The sequence below is a fragment of the Empidonax traillii genome, unplaced genomic scaffold, assembly GCF_003031625.1.
Source record: "Empidonax traillii isolate 1590-97213 ecotype Southwest subspecies unplaced genomic scaffold, ASM303162v1 scaffold101:size1699134, whole genome shotgun sequence".
Lineage (NCBI taxonomy): Eukaryota > Metazoa > Chordata > Aves > Passeriformes > Tyrannidae > Empidonax > Empidonax traillii.
In genome coordinates, this window is record NW_020955294.1 from 688,655 (window position 1) to 710,605 (window position 21,951).

Genomic DNA, 21,951 nt, shown 5'->3' on the forward strand with positions numbered 1-21,951 from the left:
GGAGTGGCCTCGTGGGTGAATTTTCCAATGTGGCCCATCAGGGCACCCAGGCAGATTCACGTGCTGTTCCCTGTCCCTGCTGGCTTTTGTACAAAGGGGAATAAGGATATGCTGTGGATTGTAAAGCATCCTCATTCCCCACTATTCCCCAGTGGGTTTTCCTCCCCGACTCTTGGATTTACAAGTGACATCCCAGGTCAAAGAGGTCAGGTGGAATTATATGCCTGTGGGTATTCCTTAGCCCTTCTGTGCTCCCAGCAGGCATGAAATTACAGGAGGAATGTCTTGAAATAAGGGATGGAACTGTTGAGAGAAAAATCTGGAGAAGGTGCCCTGGAGCTGGCCAAGCAGAGGAACCACAATTCTTTCCATCTCCTGTCCTTTCCAAGCTGAGTCACCACTGCACCGGAGCGGTTGGTGTTTCCAATGGCTCCCTGTCTCTCCTGCCCTCCAAATCCTCCTTCCTCTGCCCTGCAGCAGGATGATTTGTTCTTCAGGGAGTGATGGTGCCAGCCATGGTTTCCCTGACCCATCTGTCCCACCAGGACCAGCAGCACAGGGTGGGGATGCATCGCATCAATAAATCACAGTGATTTACAGCTGAAAATATTTTTGCTTCTAAAATTGTAATCCTTGCATTTTGGCACTGCCCTTTTGATCTGGGAATCCCGTTGCTGTCCCTGTGGGCTGCCCAGGGCGGGCAGGGCAGCTGGCACAGCTCGGCAGGGGAGAGCTGGGGTTGGGACAGCATTGCCTGCTGCGCTGCTGTCCGCGTTTTGGATGCAGATTAACGCCGTGGATGTAGATTTAGCTGGTCAAATCCAAGCCAGAAGTGAAAGCCTGTGGCCAGGGTAGCCTGGTGTGTGTTAGTTAATCCCCACTTAATCTGTGTTTTTAATCTGAGCAAACACTTTAAAGGTACTGCAGCCCGGGAGGGGCTCCCGTGCCTGGGCGGTGTTTCAGCCTCACTACCCAAAGCAGGGCAGGGCATTGCAGACCCCCTTCCTGCCAGCACTGCAGGGATGTGCTCTTTGGTTTGCCCTGATCTTCCCTTTGGGGGCTTGAGGCAGGGTCTGAACCAGATCCCAGCTGGCTGTGAAGGTGATCCTGGGAGGTGTATGGAATTCTCCAGCAGATGGAGAGATGTCTGCCTGTTTTTGGTTGCAGTGGGTGTCAGCATGTGGGAGAGGGGCTGCACTGCTGCTAAGAGGCTGAAGTCTGTGTCTCATGTACTTGCTACCCTTTCATCTGGGCCAGTGGGACCTTTCCCCCTTTCCCAGCTGCAGTCACATGCAGACAGCCTGGCCCCCCTCATCCTCCCAGGTGCCCCGTGCCTGTGTTCTCTGGGAATGTGAGCTGTGATGGAGACACCTCCGCCTCTCCCGAGGCATTAAACCAGCTCAGGAGCTGGCAGACTTCTCAGAGCTTCAGAGAAACAGTACCAGTTGCATAACTTGGCTAATGGTTGCTGAGCTCCCCAGGCTGCCCGATGTGCCTGACCCTCGTGCTCTCCCAGAGCTCAGACAATTTCCATCCTGCTCTGCTTATCCTTGCCCTGCAGAGCTGCTCCACAGCAGTGCACCCCGACCCCCCAGGGGGTACCTGATGGACCTGCCTGGCACCAGCAGCTGGCAGAAGCAATTTTGATTCTAATAGTTGGAGAGGACCTTTTCTGTCTGGGCTTTTTACCCCCTAAATTTAGCTCTGGAACAGCGTTTTTTTGTCTCAGTTGTGAAAAGCACCATGGGAGGAAATCAACGCTTGGTTGGTCTTTAGGTGAGAAAGGCCAGGTTGGACAGGGCTTGGAGCACCCTGGTCTAGTGGAAGGTGTCCCTGTCCATGGCAGGGGGTTGGATCTACATGATCTTTAAGGTTCCTTTAAGGTCCCAAACCATTCTATGATCTGATGATTCTGTGACTGATTTCTGTTTGCAGTGGTTTAGCTTGAGGCCAGGGTGTTGCTGCCTGCTTTATTGTCTTTAAGCTGGTGTGCTGCAATAAAAAGAAGCAAAATGGTAAAGAAAGCAGAAAAAACTTTATTTTGGCATGTAATTCAGAGTGTGGCTCCTGATTCTTGCTGAGATGTGGGGGCCCTTTGGTAGGTCTCTACAAAAAGGCAGAGTTTATAGGTACCAGGGACTCAATCTGGCTCCTTCTGAAGCAAAAGGAAAGATTGTTGCTGCTTTAATGAGTTTTGGATCTGGCCTAGAATTAGGAAAAACTCTCAAGAAAATATCCAGTCACTACATTTGGGAAAAATGTAGATGGGTCATGTTTACTTTGTGGGTTTTCCCCCTTCCATTAAAGATGAGAGAGTGCTTCTAAGAGCTTTACCCTTCGTTGCTGTGAACATCCCCAGTGCCAGGGAGGGCTGTAAAAGTGTCCTGGCTCACATCAGTGAATGCAGGGGATGTGTCAGACCAAGGAAATGGAACTTTCAGCACCAAGTACGTGACCCTGTGCTCCCTCCAAGGAGGAGACCCCACCGGAATGCCGAGCTGGCTCCCAGAGCAGGGGACCCTGCTGCTCCTGGGGCACATGAAGCTGTTCCAGCAGCACTGGTGGGGCTCTGCCAAGGAACCCTTTACCCTGGAAAGGTTTCAGTGTGTCTCAGTTTGCAGGAGATGCTTTGAGGGTGACTAGGAGGGGAAAAAAAGGAGAAGCCGAGCTCTGGGAAAAAGCAGCAAATAAAAAGCAAAGGCAGATGTGTCCAGGCAGAGATCTAGTTTGGAGTCATTGTGCTGATGGAATTTGCTTCTGTGATGCCTCGGGTCATGTCTCCCTGCAATTTTCAATCTCTAAATCAGCTTGCAAAGAGAAGTGGTTATGATGGACATTTGTTATGCTACTGCAGGAATAAGCCATTGTAGGTTGTCAGTGGGGTTTCTTCTTTTTTTTTTTTTTTTTATCCTCTTTAAATCTGGTTTCCTAAGAAACAAGATTTGTGTGTCTGTGCTCTCTGTTTGTACCTATGCATGGAGGGCTGTTTCCTACCAAGTCCCAGTGATGGGGAGAAATTCCTTCCAAGTTTATGCAAGCAATGGCTGAACAAAGTCCTGCTGAGGGGAAGGTGCCAGCAGCGAGTCTTGAACTTTCTAGCCCGTGGAGAATCCACTTTGGTCGCCATCCAGGTGGGAAGGGAAGGCACAGCTCCTGTGTTTCCCATCCTCTTGCTCACATAACAGCAGCTGAACCACTGCCAGCTGTGCTCCGGAGTGCTGAGGACCGGGAAAGGGATCTCTGGCTTGTCCAACACCCCGTGTTGTTCAGCTCTGGGGCTGTGAGAGGGGCTGGGCCACCTGGAGTAAGAGCAGGATCCTCTGGGAGACAGCTGGAGGCATGGCCACTCCAGGAGGCCATCCCTGCTGTGGTGGCACAGTATGGATGGAATTCTGCTGCTCTTGGGGAGGAAGGTGACAAATTCAGGAGCAGGATTTTAGGGCCATGGCAGCTCAGCCTGTCTGGTTCAGGGTTTTCTTTCAGTTCATAACACTCCTCTCTCCCAGCAGAGCTTCCCTCTCAGCTACTTTATCTGAGGGATGTCATTGTGAGGAAGGGTTGGGAATGCTCTCTGTTCTGTTCAGCATTCCCAGAGTGTGCCCTCATGCCATAGCAGAGGATTTAGGTGGTAACAGCAACCTTTGAATATCATCCCGCTCCCTTGGGAGCTGCAGGCAGGGACTGTGCCCAGGGTTTCTGCCCTTGCAGTGCAGGTCTCTCTGTCAGCAAATTAAACGACATCCTAAGCGCTGTGAGAGGACCACAAAGGACAGGTGGGAAGTTCCCTTGGCTCAATCACGTTGTCACCCTTCCCTCCCAAAACTAATGGCCATTTTCTGGTTGTCATCACCAGCAGCTTGTGGTCTCACTGTTGTGAAAGCTGCTGTATGCCAGGCATCCCTTCTCTCCATAAACCTGGGATCTCCTTTCCCTCAGGCAGCTTCCCCGTGGTTTCCAGCTGTAAGGTTGATAGGAGGTGAGCAGTAAACTTTTAAGATAACAAACAAACATCAAAGAAAAGTACACAGTCCCTGCTGCCTCTCAGAGGGAAATGTCAAGGCTCATGCTCATGTGTGAATAGTCGGAAGGAAGATGTTACAAGGGCCTGTGTGGAGGAAATCTCCAGGCTCCCTCTTTTCCTGAGGAGGCTGAAGCAAGGCTTGCCTGCGCAAAGGGAATATCCCTCAGCTTGGCTCTCAGCTGGTTCTTTATCAGAGAGGCATTATCTGGGTAATTAGCTCTGCCTGGGAGTACAAATGTCTTTGGCTCTGTGGTGCGTGTGAGCCCGGAAGGAGAGAATTCCTGGAGCATCCCTGAGTGGCTCCTGTCACACACAGCCGCCTTCAGGAGGAATCCTGGGCCTGCCAGCTCCCTGCAATTAGACTGAGCCTTCACAGCCCCGTGCTCTCCTCTCTGCTCTTGTGGTAATTAAGTGGCTCTGGCCTGTTGCATGATAAACTTTGCTTTTTGTCCCCGCTTTGAGTTTGTAAGTGCAGTGGGACAGGTCCTGTCTGGTGACACAGCCCTGCTTGTGCAGTAGCAGGTCCTGGTGCTTTGAAACTGGTGTAAGCGTGTCCTGGTGCTTCTTCTCCAGCAGTAAGTGGTGCTTTACAGTCAGCTCACCTACAATACAGTAACCCCCCATCTCCCATCATCCTTCAAGGAATTTGGGTGACACCAGGAGCTCTTGTTCCCTCCATTTCTGCCCCTGAGAGCAATTCTTGTCTTGGCTATTGCTCCTCTCTGTACCTTCCTGCTCCTTCCAGCCTCCCCCAGAGCCTGTCCTGGGAAGGACTAAGCTGATGTGGGCATAGCTGGTGTCAGTGGTTCAGTTCCTCAGGCTGAGTCCCCCAGGCACTGATGCAACTTGGGAGCTTTCAGCAGTAAATCACATCTTCTTTTGTTTTTTCTTCATCCTAAAGCTCCTTGCTGGAAGGCAGGGAGGACTCGAGATGGAACTGGAGCAAGGAGAGCCTTCTCCTCCTGCGCTGGCAATAGTTGAAAGAGAAATGGATGTATCAATTCCTTTGATTTTTCTCATAAATTTTCATTATGGAGAGATAAAAGTGGGGAGGGTAGGAAGGCCTCCAGGCTTGGTCCTGGCCATATTTGGAGGTGGCTGAGCACATCTTGGATCCTCTTTCAGCAGACCATGAATCATTTGGCTCTGGGTTGGACACAGTGCTGTGCTAAGTAAAAGATAAGCACTTCTGAGTCTGTCTCTCAACACCACCATTCCCAACAGTTGGCTTGGATCTGTCAGGCAGGATTGAGAACCACACAGTGTCTCTTCTCAGTTACACGGGTGCAAATCCAGAGGATTTCACTGGATCACTACCAAAAACAACAATCCTTCCAGCCAGCCATGAACCTGGCTGCAGCGGGAGCACTGGTGGGAGGTGGGGATCCCAGGGCATGTGGTGGCATCGCTGCCAGGAAAAACAGCTCGGAAAGGAGCTCCCTGAAATGGTTTCAGAGACCTGTCCCTGGTGTAGGTGTTAAAGCAGGTAGAGTGCACTGAGCCTGCCTCTGTGGTATTAATGCAAAATTCCTTGGCATTTGACTGTGTCCTGCTGGTTAATTGTATTTTGCTAGGATCACTCCAGTGTGAGTTACAGATCTGGAGGCTTAATTAGTGGGAGTAACTGCTCGTTCTAGGGGAAGGAGTGAGTGGCCATCCCAGCTTCTGTAAGCGTAGGCTGCTTTCCTAAGCAAATGGTTCCATGAGCTGCTTCCTCATGAAATATTTATCTGCTGGGCCACTCAGGGCTGTTTGAGTGGCCCTCCAAAAAGGTTATTAATGCAGGGAGCAGATGGAGGCACAGAGACTGTTTATTAAATTCAGATTGCCTTTTGCCACTGTGCTGATGCCAACTGGACGGCAGAAAAGGTTACCCTGACCCCCTCCCACGCCTCAGCTGCCCGGGTTCACAGCAGTGCCAGCCTGTGATGGGGTATGATAAGGGAGGGAGGCCTTTGGCAGAATCCTCTTTCCCTCCCTGTGCCTTCACCAGGGCTGTCCTCGCTGTCTGAGGGTGCAGGGATGGATGCTCACCAAGTGTCTTGTTCATGGACTGTGGCACGGTGCTGGATCCCACTGCAGCTGCTCTGTGTCACTCTGGAACTGTGGGAAGGGGTTTATGGGGCAAAAATACCCACTGGGAATGCAAAGGGCCTCCCCAGGCAGGCTGTGTCCTCGCCCTGTTCCAGGTCTGTGATGGAGATTCCAAGGGTGTCACAGCCTCCAGCTCTTTTGCTTCCTAGACCCCCTGGCAAAGCAAAACACAAGGTGGAGCAGCCTTGAAGTGGCTCTGACTTGCAGCATGGCTGTAACCTCATCCAAAGCAGCAGGTACATGAAGGTCAGCTGGAGGAACCCACCTCTTCCCTCAAGCTCCTGCCCCAAAGGCAGAAATTTGGCTCCTTTTTCTTTGTCCAGTTGAAAATAAATCAAAACCACCTAAGTTTTTATGGGGGAAAAAAATGAATGAAAAAAATGGTTAGCAGTGCTTTTAGGAGAGCCTGGGTCACTATCTGTCTGTCATGACCACCACTAACCAGGACAACATCTTCTCTAAGCTGAGGAGCAGACCTGAGCCAGTCCCTGATGCCCAGCACACTCCCAGCACTCAGCAATGTGCTCTTTGGCTCTTGGTCAGTTTTAACACTGCTTTTTCTTCTTCCTTCAGGCTATGAAAGTCCTCTCCAAAAAGAAGCTTCTGAAGCAGTACGGATTTCCACGTGGGTATCTCACATTTGGAGGTCTGCCTGCTGTTCTCAGCCAGGAAAATCTCTCTGCAGAAACGTTGTGTGCAAGGACTGCAGAACTTGGCCTCACCTGAAAGCTGCCCATGTAGTTTGGGGCTGGTTAAAATGCCATTTGTGCAGTGAAGGGGCAGGTTCAATACACTCAGAGTCCTGGCTCTGATTTTTGTGAGTCTCTTTGAAGTGATGACTCTTCCCATGCTCCCCATCTATGAAGCCTGATTAAGTGCTGGAAGTTAGGCAGGGTAGTCCCCCTTCTTCCAGAGGCTCTTCTACCCCCTGGAATAGCACCTGGCTGGGCCATGGGACCCCCAAACCAGGCTGGGAGGAGCTGATCTGAATGAGGCTTGGAAATCTCAGTTCCAGGTGGGAGACTGTAATGCTTTGGGGTGAGAGCAAGGGGATGAGATGTGGCAGAACAGCTGGAGGTGTCTGCAGAGGGGCCAGTGGCTGCCCATCCTGGGAAGGGTTCTTCACTCTGTTGTCACACTTGCAGGTCGGCCTCCTCCCAGAGGCTCGAAAGCATCCTCTGGAGAGCAGCCCAAGCCCATGGCACCACTGGACAGAGTCTATCAGGAAATAGCCATCCTAAAGAAGCTGGACCACATCAACATCGTGAAGCTGATAGAGGTGAGCAGCTCCTCCACCCTGAGCTACGCTGAAACGAGTCTGGTTTGTGTTGCAACACGAGGATCTTTCTTCAGCTGCCCCTTCTGCAGCCAAAATTGGTTTAATATAGTTGTTCAGAAGTTCAGGCTGGTGATTCCAAGCAGGATCGTACCAGTTATGAAGGACAAACTGACACACTTACCCTGGGCTGTGGGCTGGTGCCCAAGAGAAGGCAGCTCTCTCTGCTGTTAGAAACAGCAGCGAGCTTTGATCACTGAAACGTGTGTGCAGACAAGCCTGGGAAGGTGCACAAGTGCAAGCTTTTGGTGCCTTTTTCGTTGTTGACTGAGGTCAGGTTAGGACAAGCAATGCCTTTATTGGTAGGCTGTTTCTCCAGGCAGAAGCCCAGATTTTTCTGGAGGCAGGAAAATCTGTGTCCTTCAATGCCTCTCTCTCTGCAGGACTCTCTAAACATTGGTCTAAGTTGTTCTCAGTGCTCTGCAGTGCACAGTGTACAGGGAGCAGTAAAATGTTACTCCATTAAATATCTCTCATTTTTCCTGCTGTTTTTCTTTTTCTCCTTCCCCCTTATTTCCCTGTTATCGATTACAGGTCCTTGATGATCCTGCAGAGGACAACTTGTACATGGGTATGTGATTCTCATAAACTCACAGAACCATCTGGGCTTAGACCTAGTGCTGCAAGTGGCACATAACCAGGGCCCAAACCAAACCCAAGCTCTCCCTGAGGAGCCAGAGAACAGTCCCAGCAATGGCAGCAGGACAGGTGGGGAATCTCTTGGGGGTCCTCTGCCTTGATCCTGTGAGGGGTTCAGGCAAATCAAGCTGCTGCCTCTGCAGTCCCTCAGCAGAAGGGGAAGCTGTGGGTGCTCAGCACTGCTCAGGACTGAGACTCCTGCAAGAGGCTTCCTGCCTCCTGCTGCTGACCCAGCTGATGACAACTGCACCTTTCTCCTTCCAAAAATGCCCTCCCACTGCAAGGCAGATCTAGAGGAAGTGGTGTTTGCTCTTTGTTAATGATTGCCGGCATCGAATACTCCTGTGAGTGCTTGGCTGCTTGAGCATGGGGAAGGAATCTGGGATGGAGGGAGAACCTACAATGGATGGTTGAATAATGAAATGCTGCCACGACCCTCAGCTTCTTCAGCCTGGAGGGCAAGATGAGCCAGTGCAGGCTGCCCAGTTGTGTTTGTGCCTTCAGAGGACTTAACACCCCACCACAGGGCTGCCTGGTGCTTTGGGGAGGGGATCTGCTCTTATTTCTTGGGAGATGCAAGAAAACCCTTTGTAACTCATGAGGAAAGAGCTCTCCTGCTCTAGAATAAAGGCAGATCCTTCTCCTGTTTACACAACAGGTCAGAGCAGGATCAGAAAACCACATTGCCACTAACCCCCTAAACAGACACACAAACTCATGTGCTCTGCAAACCTCACTCAGCTCACACCAACAAATCCTCTCCAGTTGCTCCTGCCGGGGAGTGTTTGCCTCTGCCAGACCTGTAGCTGTGCTGCTGATTGACACAGCAGAAATGGAGCAACATGTTCTTACAGCATCTTGTTCAGTATCAGTAATTTAGCAGAAATATCACACCAAACATCCTCCCTGAAGGTACTGAATGCAACGGAGCTCAAATCAGCGAGGGCTGACACCGGGAGCAGCAGCAGCAGCGGGGTTGATAAATTAGCCCCCGCTGTCTCTCCGTGCAGAGCTGGCAGGAGGGGGGAGATTTGTCTGTGCTGAAGAGATGAATGTTTTCATTTTGCATCCTCTGGTGTCCTTGTCATGGGTAAGGGAAGAGAAATGAGTGGAGGTAAATTGATTTTGTAGATATAGGAATGGATGTGTTTTTGTAGGTGATGAATAACGAATAAGCCCAGTCTGCTCTTCTTCATTCATGGTTTATTTCCTTTTCTTGCAGTGTTTGACCTCATGAGGAAAGGGTAAGTAGCCCTCCTGGGATCCTTTTGGTTGAAATTTTTGGTGTTCATCATTAGCTTCCCAGGTGAAATGGAGGTTTGATGCATCCAGTGGGGCAAACCTCTGTCTGCAGGCCCAGGGGAAGCAAAACCCAGCTGTAGTTGCCTTTGCTCTGCTACAGCCTGCAATGATGTGATGAATAAAAATGGACTGGGAGGACATGTCCTGGTGTCAGGCTCTGATTCAGAAAACAAGTTTGATGCCAATTCCCCTGTCAGGTGCCTGGAAGGAAAGGTTTTAATGGGAATACTCTACTGGGGCTTCCTCTGGCACGAGGGGTGTGTGGTTGCATCGAGATTTACTTGCCATCCACTACCTTATTTTGCCCCCAGCACTAACCTATCATGGGAGGCTGTTGACACATTTTTCCATAGCAGGAGAAGTGATAAAGTGATGGGAGGCCCCTCACTGCTTTTTGCTGCACCTGCACTGATTCTGCAGCTCTGCAGAGTCACAGCGAGGTCAGGAGAGCTGTGCCCCAGGATGAGGGAGATTCCCAAAGGGCTTGTTTTTCTCTCTATCCCCATGACTGAGGTTGCAGGCTGCCAGCTCCAGTGGGTTGCTGGTGAGAGGCTCCCCAGTCTCCCTGGTGATGCCCATCCTGTAGGAGAGGGAGCTCCTGTAAACAACTGTGTCCAGGGAACGTGTGGCTCGGCCGAGAGCAGCCTGGCTGCCTCCAGCAGAAGGCAATTAGACTCCATTAGTGGCTCTGCCAGTCCTGCACTCACATCATTTCTCCCTGGTTTCAGCAACAGGAAAATGTGTTTGAACAGGGAGGGAAGGCAGTGGCAGGAAAATGCAAATGGGAGATGAGGGTCATCAATCAAATGGGCAGCAAGGGAGAAATAAAAAGTGCTGCAGGACGGATCTGCTGCGGGGTGCTGAGGAGAAGAGCTGCAGAGCCTGGTTTTTGGTAACAGGCTGTTCCCTGCCAGGGTTTGGCTTGCCAGGACAGTGTCTCAGGAGCACTCACTTCAATCCAGCTCGAGTCAGCGGGCGTGCATCCAAATGCAAGGTCAATCTGCTGAGCACAAGCAGGATTAACCCCCAGTGCAGCGAAGTCCTTAGCTCCTGCCATTTATCCTCTGGGGAACAGAAGATTCTGACTAGCTCTTACAGCCTCTTTGCCCTCAGCTTTCAGCAGGCACAGGCAGAAGAGGGGCTTTTAGAGGAGCCTGTGCATCCCTCAGCAGTGGCGGCACACAAAGGACAGGAGAGGAGGAGCTGACCAGGTAACCTTGGCTGTTCAGGGCTGAGTGGCTGAGTTCTGGTGGTGGCTGAACCCTCAACAGCTAAATAGGTTCTCAAAGCAGTTTAGCACAACACACTGCAAATATTCCCACTTCACCTTTGAGCCAGTGGTTCCTGTCCGGTTTCTGCTTGGTGTAGGCCAGCTGCGTGCTGATGATGCTTCAGGACTGAGCCCCAGCACGTGACATCCAGTGCACACCATGGGCACTGGCACTGTCCCCACTGCTGCCTGGGACCTCCTGGTGATGCTGGAGCTCACAGCCAGGAGCAGGAAACCGAAGACCAGGTCCAATTTTGTTCTTTTCCCTTTAGGACTCTCAGTGAATAGTGTTTGCCTGATTTTGTGCAGACATCAGCAGTTAATCCTGATGATGAGGAGGGCTCTGTGGCTCGTGCTGTCTCATGGACTATGCAAAGCCACCCAGGACTGCTAGCCAAGCTCCCTAATCAAGGTGTCACCGCTTCCAGAAAGGGTGGGCACACCTCCATCCTGTGTCACAGCACCCAGAACCTCTTGGGAACCGGGCCCTCCAGGCTGGGACAGGGTGATGGAGAACATTCTCCTCCTGCAAGGGGTGACACTGCCATTCTGCAAAGCACTGAGTTGCTCTCCCTCCTCTTCCCAACAGGCCTGTCATGGAGGTCCCCAGTGAGCAGCCTTTCAGTGAGGAGCAGGCTCGGCTTTACTTCCGAGACATCGTCCTGGGCATCGAGTACTGTGAGTACCCAGCACTGACAGTGCCCTGCAGAGCACGTGCCTTGGCCCCCTGTGCAGCTGGGGGGGAGCATCTCGACTCTGGTGGGCTCTGAGATGAGCCAGTGAGGCCCCCTCTGTTTGCTTGTGATGGGGTTTGCAGTTTGAGGTGGCCCCGCTCAGCTCAGGCAGTGTCACAGATCCCTTAGAAAGGACATAGGGAAAAAAGTGGCTGCCTTTTTTCTTCCACGTGTCTCTCTCTGAGGGCAATAGCAGAGCCAGAAAATGGGTGTTTGCAGTGATGTGGACTGAGTCAGTCAACTTCAGCTGGAATATATTTCTTCTTTTGGAGTTAGCAGGGCAAGCAGTGGCCATGGGGAGAGCTGGCAAGTGGCACTGGGAGGGTGTCCTTGGCCACTCCCTTTGCAGAATCCATCTGAATGACTCCTCACTCACAGGGCTGTGGGGTGATGAGAGCCCAGCACTGCTGTGCCCTCCCAGGGAGGTGGTGACTCAAGTGAGTTCCCAGGCTCTGCCCAGGGACTCCAGCAGCAGGGTTCCTCTTTGCAGCCTACTGGGTTATTGTCACCTGTCTTAGTGACACCCTCTCCCACTGTGGCTGAGGCCAGATTCACTGCTGAGTGCCTGTTCTGCGGAGGACCAGGAGGCCACAGTGGGCCTGTAGATGACAGCAGGGGTTTTTCTGGCCCCATTACAGTTGACATGGCCCTTCTGGCCTGAACCTGGCAGGGATGGGAGAAGAGGTGTCGCTGAGCTGAAGGCACGAGGTGGAGTGGGCTGTGCTGGCATCCTGTGAGCAGTGATGGCTGGCAGTTACTACTTCTGTATCTCAAGCTAGTGGTGAGCTGAGTTTGGCTCTGTGCCTGTTTGATCCTGATGTTCTCCTTGCAGACAGCCTTCTGTAGAGTTCAGTGATCTCACTTCACCCCCAGCTGTTTTCTCTGCACACTGAGGCACTGAAGAATTGCCCACGGTCAGTATGGGGAGGAAGAGGCACTACAGCTTTTCCAGAGGCAATTCACACCTCGCAGATCTGTTTGGTTTTGAGAGGAGTCAGCAGATATGTAGATAAGCTGATCCTGTTATTGCACTGTGCTTCGATTGCCAAACAGCTTTTGATTAGATCCCTTAACAGTAGCTCATACAGAAGCTCCTGAACCTCTTTGGTTGGATGGGCTTTTGTGAATTAATAACCAGACAATCAGGAAAGTTGTAATACAGCTTTCACAGTGGAGAAAAGTCGTACATGCAGTTAAAGAGAAATCTATAGCGGGGGCTGAGTTGTTCAATGTATTTCTAAATGACCAGAAGAAGGGTAGAGGACAGTAAGAGGTTGGTGATGACAGGGCAGTTGTTGTTAGAACTGACTGCAAAGACTGGCAGGAAAATGCCATTATAGCAAGCATGATAAAATGACAGATGAAAATTCATGTTACTGACTGCAGGGTAATGCATGAGGGGGAGAAACAACACTAAAAATACATACAACGTGATGGGCTCTAAATTATCTGTTCTCACTCAGACTTTATTCTGGATAGTTCTCTTGAAAATGCCAGCCCATTACTTAGTGACATTCAACAAAGATAACAAGATTTGGGGAATTATTGGGAAGGAAATAGAGAAGAAAAGAGAAATTGTCGTTATACAGTTATTTGGATCTTGAAGAGCTCTTAGGTACAGGCAAGGAGTATCCTGAATATTTTGTGCAGCTCGGCTCAGCCTGTCTTAGGAACAGCTCTCTACAACTGAAAAAGGGCCAGGAGGGGTGATCAGGATGGTCATGGAACATGTTATGTACAGAGATAAGAGCAAAGCTCTTCAGAATGGAAAATTATCATGGCAAGGGGTGATATTACAGAGGCTGATATAAAATCCTAAATGCGAGAGAAGTGATAAACAGGGAATAAATCTTCTCTGTCTCTAAAAAACACAAGGACTAAGGGCTAGCAAACAAAATAATCAGGCAGCCAGTTTAACCCAGGAGAAATTATTCATCTGGCTTCAACCACCCAGAGAGAACAAGTCTCTGAATGGGATGGGCCTTGCTGAGGCAGAGGAAGGTGATTTTCAGTGCCCCAGTCCATTTCCACACTGAAATGCAACACCACCTCATTTTTTGTCTAAAACCAGCAGGAATAAAATCAGTGTTTACAAGTCTGACAGTCCAGAACCTTCCAGGTGCTGCCAAAATCAGTCGGATCACTCCAGAAAGTTGGTTGAAGTGTAGATATGAATGGGAAGCTCAAGACTGTCTTTGAGTAGAGTTTGAAGGGCAAAGAAGCAGCTTTTTATATTCTCATTAGCATTCATATTGTAGCAGAGCCTGTGTGCCTCAGCTGGGAGATCCAAGCTCTGCTATGCTGGATGCTGCTGGAACAGTTCCTGCTCAGAGGAAACTTTGAGTTTAGAAGATGGAGGGGGAAAAAAAATGAAATGTTGATAGTCTGAGGCAGAGGGAGTGAAACTCAGCAATAAATTATAGGATGCCCAGCAACAGGAACAATAGGATGCTTTATTTTGGGCAATTGAGTAACCACTTATTTTATTAGGGAATGGGAGTTAAAAATGGTGTTCTCTCTGAACTGCTGGGTAAATGCATGGCAATTATTACATAATTAAGAGGAAAAGTGCACCGTTTGTGCATGCTGAAGGGAAAGTGTTGCCAGGCAATCCAGAGATTGCAAGGTAATTTTAACGTAAGCATCCATAATTGTTGTGTAATTTGGGAGGCTCAATAACCCATGCAGCTGTTTGAAGCTCACAGTCATCACAGCAGCACGTGCACCATTGCTGGTTGGGATTTATCAGATTAGGAGTTGCAAACTGGAGTCCTGTTGGAGCCTGCAAGGCTTTGGTCCAGGCCGGTGCTGATGGGGAGCAGGAAGGGGCGGCAGGAGCCAAGCTGGGGGCAGATGGGGGCTGACCTTTGACATTGGTGGTGGCACTTGGTCCGTGGCTGCTGTTTGTCCCTGGGGACAGCTCCCTCACCCAATGGCATGATGCTGCCTCACTTTGTCGACTGCTTTTGATTGGATTTCTGGGTTTAGTACCTTTATTACCAGGAGTGCACCTTGATACTCACAGTCCAAGCCTTGTTCCCTGAGCAGTGAGGAAACAGAGGCAGGCTGAAGGTGTGAGTCAGGGAGATCTGTGCATGGTAGAGTATCGCTTCTTCTGGCCCCTGAACTTTGAGCTGGTTTCATTACTGATTCACACAGTCTGTTTTACTACACCTGCCTTAGACCTGGGCTCTGTGGTGTGGGCAGTGCCAGGAATTGTTTAACCACATGACAACTTTTATTGGGTCCCTGCAAAAGAAAATGCTTTTGCTCCCATTCCCGGGACTTTCCCAGTACTGCTGACACTGCACAACCCCCAGAGGAACTGGGGAGGCCTCTGCATGTGTAAGTACCACTGAAGAGGGAATTCCAGAGTGTGCTCAAGTGCTTTGGATGGGAAAGTTTTGCTGGATGATTTGTGTCATTAACTAAATCGTGTTCCTGAGCGTCTCTCTGAATTAGAGATATGTCCAATTACCTCCCTTTCCACTTTTAACTCCCTTCTAGTAGTGCTTGTCTAGGGTTATTAAGGGTTCATTCTCCCTTCTAGTAAGGCAAACATTCCTTTCCCAGTGATGCTCAGCAGAAATAAACGTTCAGGATAGTAAAGAGGGCATACACCCACCAAAAGACATGAGGGATGTGCCAGGCAGGTATCCCAGTTTGATATTAGGACTGGGACACGAGTATCTTCATTTAGTAAGAGCCTGAGCAAGGACCAGGAGTAAGCAAACAGAAGGGCTGTCTGGGCAGGTGGCCTGGCTGTGACACTGGCCAGGAGCAGCCACTTAGCGCAGAACACGCACGCGAGTGGGACCCAGGGGAAAACCCTGCTGACTGGCACAGGATGAAGCACAGCCACTGCCCCTGCTGCTGTGGAGCTGCAAGCTCAGTATTCAGGTCACAAGAAGCTAAAACAGTTGCTGTCAGTGTGGCTGAAGAAATAAAAAATCATTGTTTCCTGTGTTCTCTGTGGAAAGTTTCCCTCCTGTGACTGTGCAGGGGATCTAAGGGTGGTGGTTCTGGTCCCCTCTGCAGAGGAATGCTCATCTCATCTGAGCTGACTGGGTTGAAGGGAGGGTCATGACATGCAGCTAAAGCCACTGGGAAATAACCTTTGCAGCAGCAGTTCCCTTCAGGGCACCTCTCCAGGTGCCTGCAGTGCCCAAGAGTCCTGCAGGCTGAGCCTGGGGCCACATAATGTGCAGGTCAAAGCTGGCTTTTCTGAGATAAGACTAAATCTACTTGCTCACCAATATGTGGGTATAATTTCCTTTATCTTAAAAGGAAATTTAAGCAAATAAATCAACAGCTGAGTCAACACAGGGTTGTCTCTCCTGAAGAACATCTACAGCAATGTAAGCCCAGGGTGGTTTGCTGAAGCATCCGTGGTGTAGATGAGTTTGATCTGGTTTGACCCTTGGCAGGGGTCAGTCCCTCAGGCTGGTGTGGGTCAGCAGAGCTGGGACATGAGTCTGTGGTGGAGCTGCTGCCTGCTCTGCTGTGATTCCCATCAAGCTGCTGGCTCCATCTGTACCTTCATTCCCCTGTGGGAAATAGGGAACTGCCTCTTCTCTGCTCCTGCCTCTTGCCTATGTGAGTTCAGAGCTCCTCAGGCAAAGCACGCTGAGGTGGGGGCTGCAGCTGCAGGGTGCTGGGTGTTATAAAGGAGAAGAGAGGCTGGTTTGTGTTTTATCACGTGCAGACAAGCTCTCTTTAGATGATAAAAACCAAACAAAAAACCCTTTCGTGAGCTGCAAGTGTTTCTGATACTGATAGATAAGACCGTTGTACAAGAGTGAGAGTAATTAGCTGATGGAGCAGATCAGAGAGATGTGCTAGAGCCTCTTGTTGTTTGATGCAGTTATGTGATTGTGCTCGGGGCTGGAAGCAGCCCCTGGCGTGGGCTGTGCAGGTTGTTTGGGCAGTACTTGCTGCACATACCCTGCTCCCCACTTTCCTTGGGGTGCCTTGGGCATTGGCACCCGTGGAACCACGGCAGGAAGCCCTTCATGGCCCCTGTGACTGGTGATAAATGTGCTCAAATGAGCTGGAGGACAAGTGCAGAAGGACAGCCTTAGGCAAGGTTGCCTCTTTCCCTCTTCCCTGTTCTTCCCACACCTCCCCCTTCTGCCAGGAGCACGACACAAAGAGAAGCTGAGCTCTTCCAGAGGGCTGGGCAGCGCTGGGTGTGGGATCCCCCTTTGTAAAACCCAGGCTTAAGCAACGAATCCACGCGGCAGAGGCTTGATGGGTGCAGCCAAACAGGGAGCAGGGCTGGGAACATCCGAGCTGGGAACATCCGAGCTGGGATCCTCAGCCAGTCACTGCACAGGGAGGGTGTTCCCCTTGCACTGCCCACCGCATCCCTGTGTCCCAGCTCTTGCTCAGGGAGCACTGCAGATGAGTGCAGAGGCTTCCTTCAAAGAGCAAGCCCTGTGTTTTGAGCTCTGGGTGGTGGTGCAGCAGTTTCCCTGGGAGGGTGTTAAATCGTATCTTTGCCACAGGGGCGATGTGAGAGTCATACTAAGCAGACTCTGCAGTAGCACCATGTGGGTTGCTTTTGCCCTTGAATGGGAATGGGATTCTGGTTTTAATCAAGTGAAATTCGGCCTCAGTAAATGGGAGGGTGTGTCAGTGCATTGCGAAGTTTTATATGCATAATTTTTAAATGAGCTTTTTGCAAGTTGCTATTAACCTGCTGGAGCTCCAGGGTTTCCAGAGGGGGAATGCAGTGAAAAGCACCTTTTTTTTTTGAAAGGAATATGGCCCAATATCTCTTTCTAGCACCTCTGTCTCTGACCCTTCTGGGTCTTCACTGCCTGTTAGGAGGTGAAGTTGTAATTAGACAGTTCCCAGGCATTTGCCTCTGAATGAAAGCAAAAGCCTGTGTAGTCTTGGAATAGCCTGTGGGATTTATGGAGCAATGATGGAGCAGGGAGCAGCAGGACTGTGCCAGGTAGGAGCACACAGACAGGAGCCAGCTGGCCCAGCAGCAGAGACCCTTCCCAAAATCTGCCCCTTTCTCCAGCCCCACCTGCTGAACCACAGCTACTATTACCAGCTCAGTTCAAATACATTCTACTGAACAAACAAATAAAAACCCTAAAAATCCATATTTTCAGGGAGACCTTTTGTTTTGGGTAGTTGTTTCACAGGGGCTCAAATTTGAACTCCCAAGTGCAGGTTCGTGCCAGCTGCTCTCAGCAGTAGGTGCAGTGTACCTGCTACAGCTCTGTCTGAAATTCAGATGCACAGGGCAAGATGGTCCTTTCCTGGGTATTACTCACACCCTGAGCGCTCTGAATCCTCTTTTAGGTCGTATCTCTCCACCACATACCATCAGCCTGCAGCTGGCTGTTCTTAGGTGATGCTGCTCCATGCCCAAAATCAGGAAACAGGCTAGACTTTTAGGCATCATTCCAATGTTTCTGAGCACCCTGAGGTCTGGGGTTTGTCTGAGTCAAACGTCAGATATCCCTGGTCAGACAGTCTTAACACAGATTGTGATAAAATTTAGTATGCAGACCCTCACCTGCCCTGCCTGCTTTGTTCATGGGGTGGCTGTGGGGTTTAGCAAATAAGTATTTCTAGTGTGTTTTGGAATCTTTGCCTGGATTATGCTCCAGGAATCCCTGAGATCGTTATCCAGATGCAGATAGGCCTGAAATACCTTTCCCATGAAGAATGGGTCTAATAATGGAGTGCTGCATAATCAGACTTTGTCCTAAGGGCCCTGTGATGACTTGTGTGATTTCCTTTTCATTATGGAGGAGTATTGATCCATGCTTTGCATTGGGTCTGTCAGCACAGACAGTGCAGAGCATCCTGGGGCCCAGGGAGGACATTCCAGTGAGCTGCTGAGCTCTGCTTTGAAAGCAAAACCCTTCCCAGGTAAAACCAACGTGTGGAGCCATTTTGTTGGTTTTCTGAAGCAGCTTCAGTGAATTGCTCTGCTTTGGCCAGCTCAGTGTGGATTTTAGCCTTGGGAGGGATGCAGACAGGTGCATTTGCCTGGGAATGAGTGTTTTACAGCTGTTGGTGTCCTCTCTGTGCGTGGCCTGGGAGGGGAGACTGAAGGGATGGTCCTTGCCAAGGCTTTGTGCTGCCATCAGCCACATCCCTGTGCTGGACAGTGTGGGTCTGAGGGCAGGGCTGAGGTCTGCCTGCTTTGTGGCTCTTCCTGTACTGTCCTAAGCAAAAAAACCCAAATTCTTGCTTTGTCCAGTCTCTTTGAGCAGGACACAGAGTAGCTGGAAGTTCCCTCAAAGGCATGGACTCAGCTCAGGGGTCCCAGTCTCCCATGAAGGGGACTAAGGGGGGGTCATATTGTTGGTCTAAAAGAACAATAATCCCCAAACCCTCAAGGAGCAAGTTTAAGTGCAGTGATACAGATCATTACTCTGATTATGTTTCTTTAAAGCACATTTAGGAATTTTATTCAGAAAGTGCTTTCCCCTCTCTGCTGGGTCTGATGCAGCCCCGCTCCTGTTTGGGAGTGGCTGTGTCACAACGTGTCCTTAATCCCAAGGACAGGACAAGTGTTTTGTTTCTGGGATCTCTGGGCTTGGCTTCCAGTGAAGCAGCTCTAACCAGGATGGTTTTCCCACCTGCTGCTCTTACAACTGCAGAGGATCAAACTTGCTCCCAGACGCTTCAGACCGGTGAAATTAGAGGGTTAGTTTATGCTGGTGATTGTGTTAGACTGACTGTGGCTATCACCTGCTCCCCTTGGGGTGGCTCTGTGGGTTGTGTGCTCCTGGTGCTGTTCTGTGCAGTCATTAGCAGTCTGGAGGGTGTCATTAGTGGTAGGCTTTTATTTCCAAGATGCTTAGCTCTCCCTCTGGAGTTCTGCAGGGATAACACCATCTTTTCCTCTGTGTCTTGTGCTTTAAGACTCTAAGAATTCTGTTTCATCAGGGCAGAAAAGGGATTTCAGGTTGCCCTCATCAGGTTAGCAGCTCCACACCAAATCATTTCTTGGCAGATATGAGCACTTGCTCTTGGAGTTTTTGTAGCTGTGATGTTCATTTACACCAGCTGGTGCTCAGTGCACAATCCCTCTCCTTCTCTCTTCATGGCTGTTGGCTCTGCACAAGGCAGCTGGATAGGGAAGGGGATTTGGAGATAACAGAAGCCTTTTGAGCCAGCTGGCACAAGGCTTCCATCGCTGTCACCCAGAGCAGCACAGTGTGTGAGTTGGACACAGATTCCCAGAACCACCACTCCGGACCTGCCCAGTCCCTTCACTCTGCCTCTGTCCCCCTTCCCATCGCAATTTCAATAATCAGGTGTGCAGGAGTACCTGGCACATGGCATTGCAGAGCCCTGGGATGTGTCAGGCTCACTCCTGAGGGCACAGCCTGGGCTTCTCAGCCCCAAAGGCACCAGTGTGCTGATTTTTCTCCTCCGAGCAGTTGAGGTCAGACCGTCGCTGTCCCCGACGCTCCTGTCAGGCACACGGGTGTTCTGGTCTGGCAAACCCAAATATTCCTTGGCCAAATGAGCCATTGTTGGATGGCTTTGATTTTTGCAAAAGATGTGTCTCTCATTTCTTTGTTCAACCCTGATACTGCTCCTGTGCCCAAGAGGCAGCACTGGCCAGACCTGCTGGAGATGGGCACTGAGCAAACACAGGGCATCTGGCAAACTGCCCGTGGTGTTCCTCTGCTTCAGGAGGCTGTGCAGGGACAGGGAATGCACTTTACAAAATAAATAGTTATATGGTAGGGAAAATGGTTTGTGGTTTTGTTTGTTTTGTTTTGTTTTACTTTTCTGTGTGGAAGAAATAATAAAAAGCCTGGAATACCTGCTAGCCTATTGTAATTCCCTCAATTTTCACAGATCCAGCTCTGGGATGTACTTGTATCACCCACATTTGTGGCCATATTTGTGGCCCTTTTATTTTTTTTTAGAGGCTTTGGGAATCTTAGTCCTGTGGTAAGATAACAGACACCTGCCTGAAAGGCAGCTCGTCATCTCCTGAAAGAAAACTTCACTCCCCCCTCACTTTTTTTTTTTGCTCTCCCTATATTACCATAATGAAATGTCAGCTTTGCTGCTGAGCAGATGTCTCCTCCTTATTACTGTTGTTGCAGGGTTTCAGTGTTTATCCTGACTGTCTAGCCAGGCTGTTCCAGCATTAACTGGCTCACATCACAGCCTGGCCACGCAGTTGCTGCACATCTGGAAGAGGATGGAAGTGCTGGTGCTCTCCAGCAAGTTTTTGTCTGCTGAGTCTCTTTAATGTGCCAAGGACAGAGTCCCCCAACGCTGCTTTAAACTAAGAGTGGTCCTTGCAGAAAAAATATCTGCAAGTGTGACTTCCCTTCCCCAAGCACAGCCTGGTGGAAAGTTGGCTTGAAAAGAGCAGGTGGTTGAGAGAAGTTTGTTCTTTCTTGTTCCTGGCACACAAAGTGGGGTGCTCTGTAGGGCAGGCTGCCTTGGTGGCAGTGTATGGGCCAGGTTTGTAAAAGCAGGAAAGGGCTGGACCAGCATTTTCCTCCACCTCATTGTGTATTTCCTAGGAGATATGAAAAGAGCTCGTGGGGAGGTATAAAAACAAACATGCTCTATTTGCAAGAAGGAAATGTGAAAACAGAGGTTGGGGCCAGGGGAGGAGGGAGGCTGAGAGGTCCCCTGGGAAGAGCAGAACTAGAGAATTTCCTCTCCCATTCAGTAAAGTCTCTTGTGTTTTCTCCAGTTCTGCTTTTGGGACCATTTTATGTTCTGAAAGTTGGGGGAAGGGGGTATTTTTAAAGTTGTTCTCCAAGTTCCTGAGGAATCAGCCACTTTCCTAGAACTTCCTACTTCGCTCTGTGGCCTGGAAATATCTGTCTTGCAACTGCATTATCACATGAGAGGTTTTTTTTTTTTTGTTGTTGTTGTTGTTTTCAGTGCATCTCAACCTCCAAGCTCTTTGCAAGGGTTTGTGTCATTTTTGGGCTCCATTACAAAGCTTGGTTAGGTAGAGAGCACCTTCTCAGGGTGCTGGCACCAAGCAGCTGGTGATTGCTGCAAGGTTGGAGCTCCATTATTCCATCTTTTGGGTTAGAAATACCCACTGATTTCTGAGCTGTTGGCTGGACTTGCTTGTTGCCTGTTTCATTCTACCTGTGGCTCTGCCCCTTTTGATCAGCTTTGCACCACTGCAGTTTCAAAATAAATGAATTAAAAATGAACCTCTTTATCTGGAACACATAAACATTTAATACAGCAAGTTGCCCAACACATCCCCTGGTATGACGAAGCCAAGCAAATCCACAGAGATTGAGTGGCTTTCCTCTCCAGCAGCTCTGCTTGGTCCCCCTGGTTGAGCTTTCTCTGAGTTTCTCTTTCTTTGCTAAATTCCTGGTGACAGATGTATTTCTGAGAGTTGTGTCCCAGTGAGGCACCAGGAAGAAATGTCTGTAAGGAAATAGCATTTCTTCTACATTGTGTTGCATCCCCAGCAGCAGCTTGGTGTGGAGTGCCTGAGCTTGCACCTTTATTTTCATCCTGCTGGAAAGGTTTCCCCTGTGTTGCTGCCATGGCCAGCCATGCTCCTGTTTGGGGT

At 50.1% G+C, this 21,951-nt stretch overlaps 1 protein-coding gene across 1 annotated transcript in view; it reads left to right on the top strand.

Annotated features, from left to right (window-relative positions):
* The window catches only part of CAMKK1 (calcium/calmodulin dependent protein kinase kinase 1), a 54,636-nt gene that overhangs the window by 16,273 nt on the left and 16,412 nt on the right, over positions 1-21,951 (top strand). Inside the window, exons 5-9 of the mRNA XM_027882092.1 lie at positions 6,689-6,740; positions 7,261-7,394; positions 7,986-8,022; positions 9,313-9,334; positions 11,252-11,340. Coding sequence (XP_027737893.1) covers positions 6,689-6,740; positions 7,261-7,394; positions 7,986-8,022; positions 9,313-9,334; positions 11,252-11,340 — 334 coding nt within the window. The remainder of the gene's footprint in view (positions 1-6,688; positions 6,741-7,260; positions 7,395-7,985; positions 8,023-9,312; positions 9,335-11,251; positions 11,341-21,951) is intronic.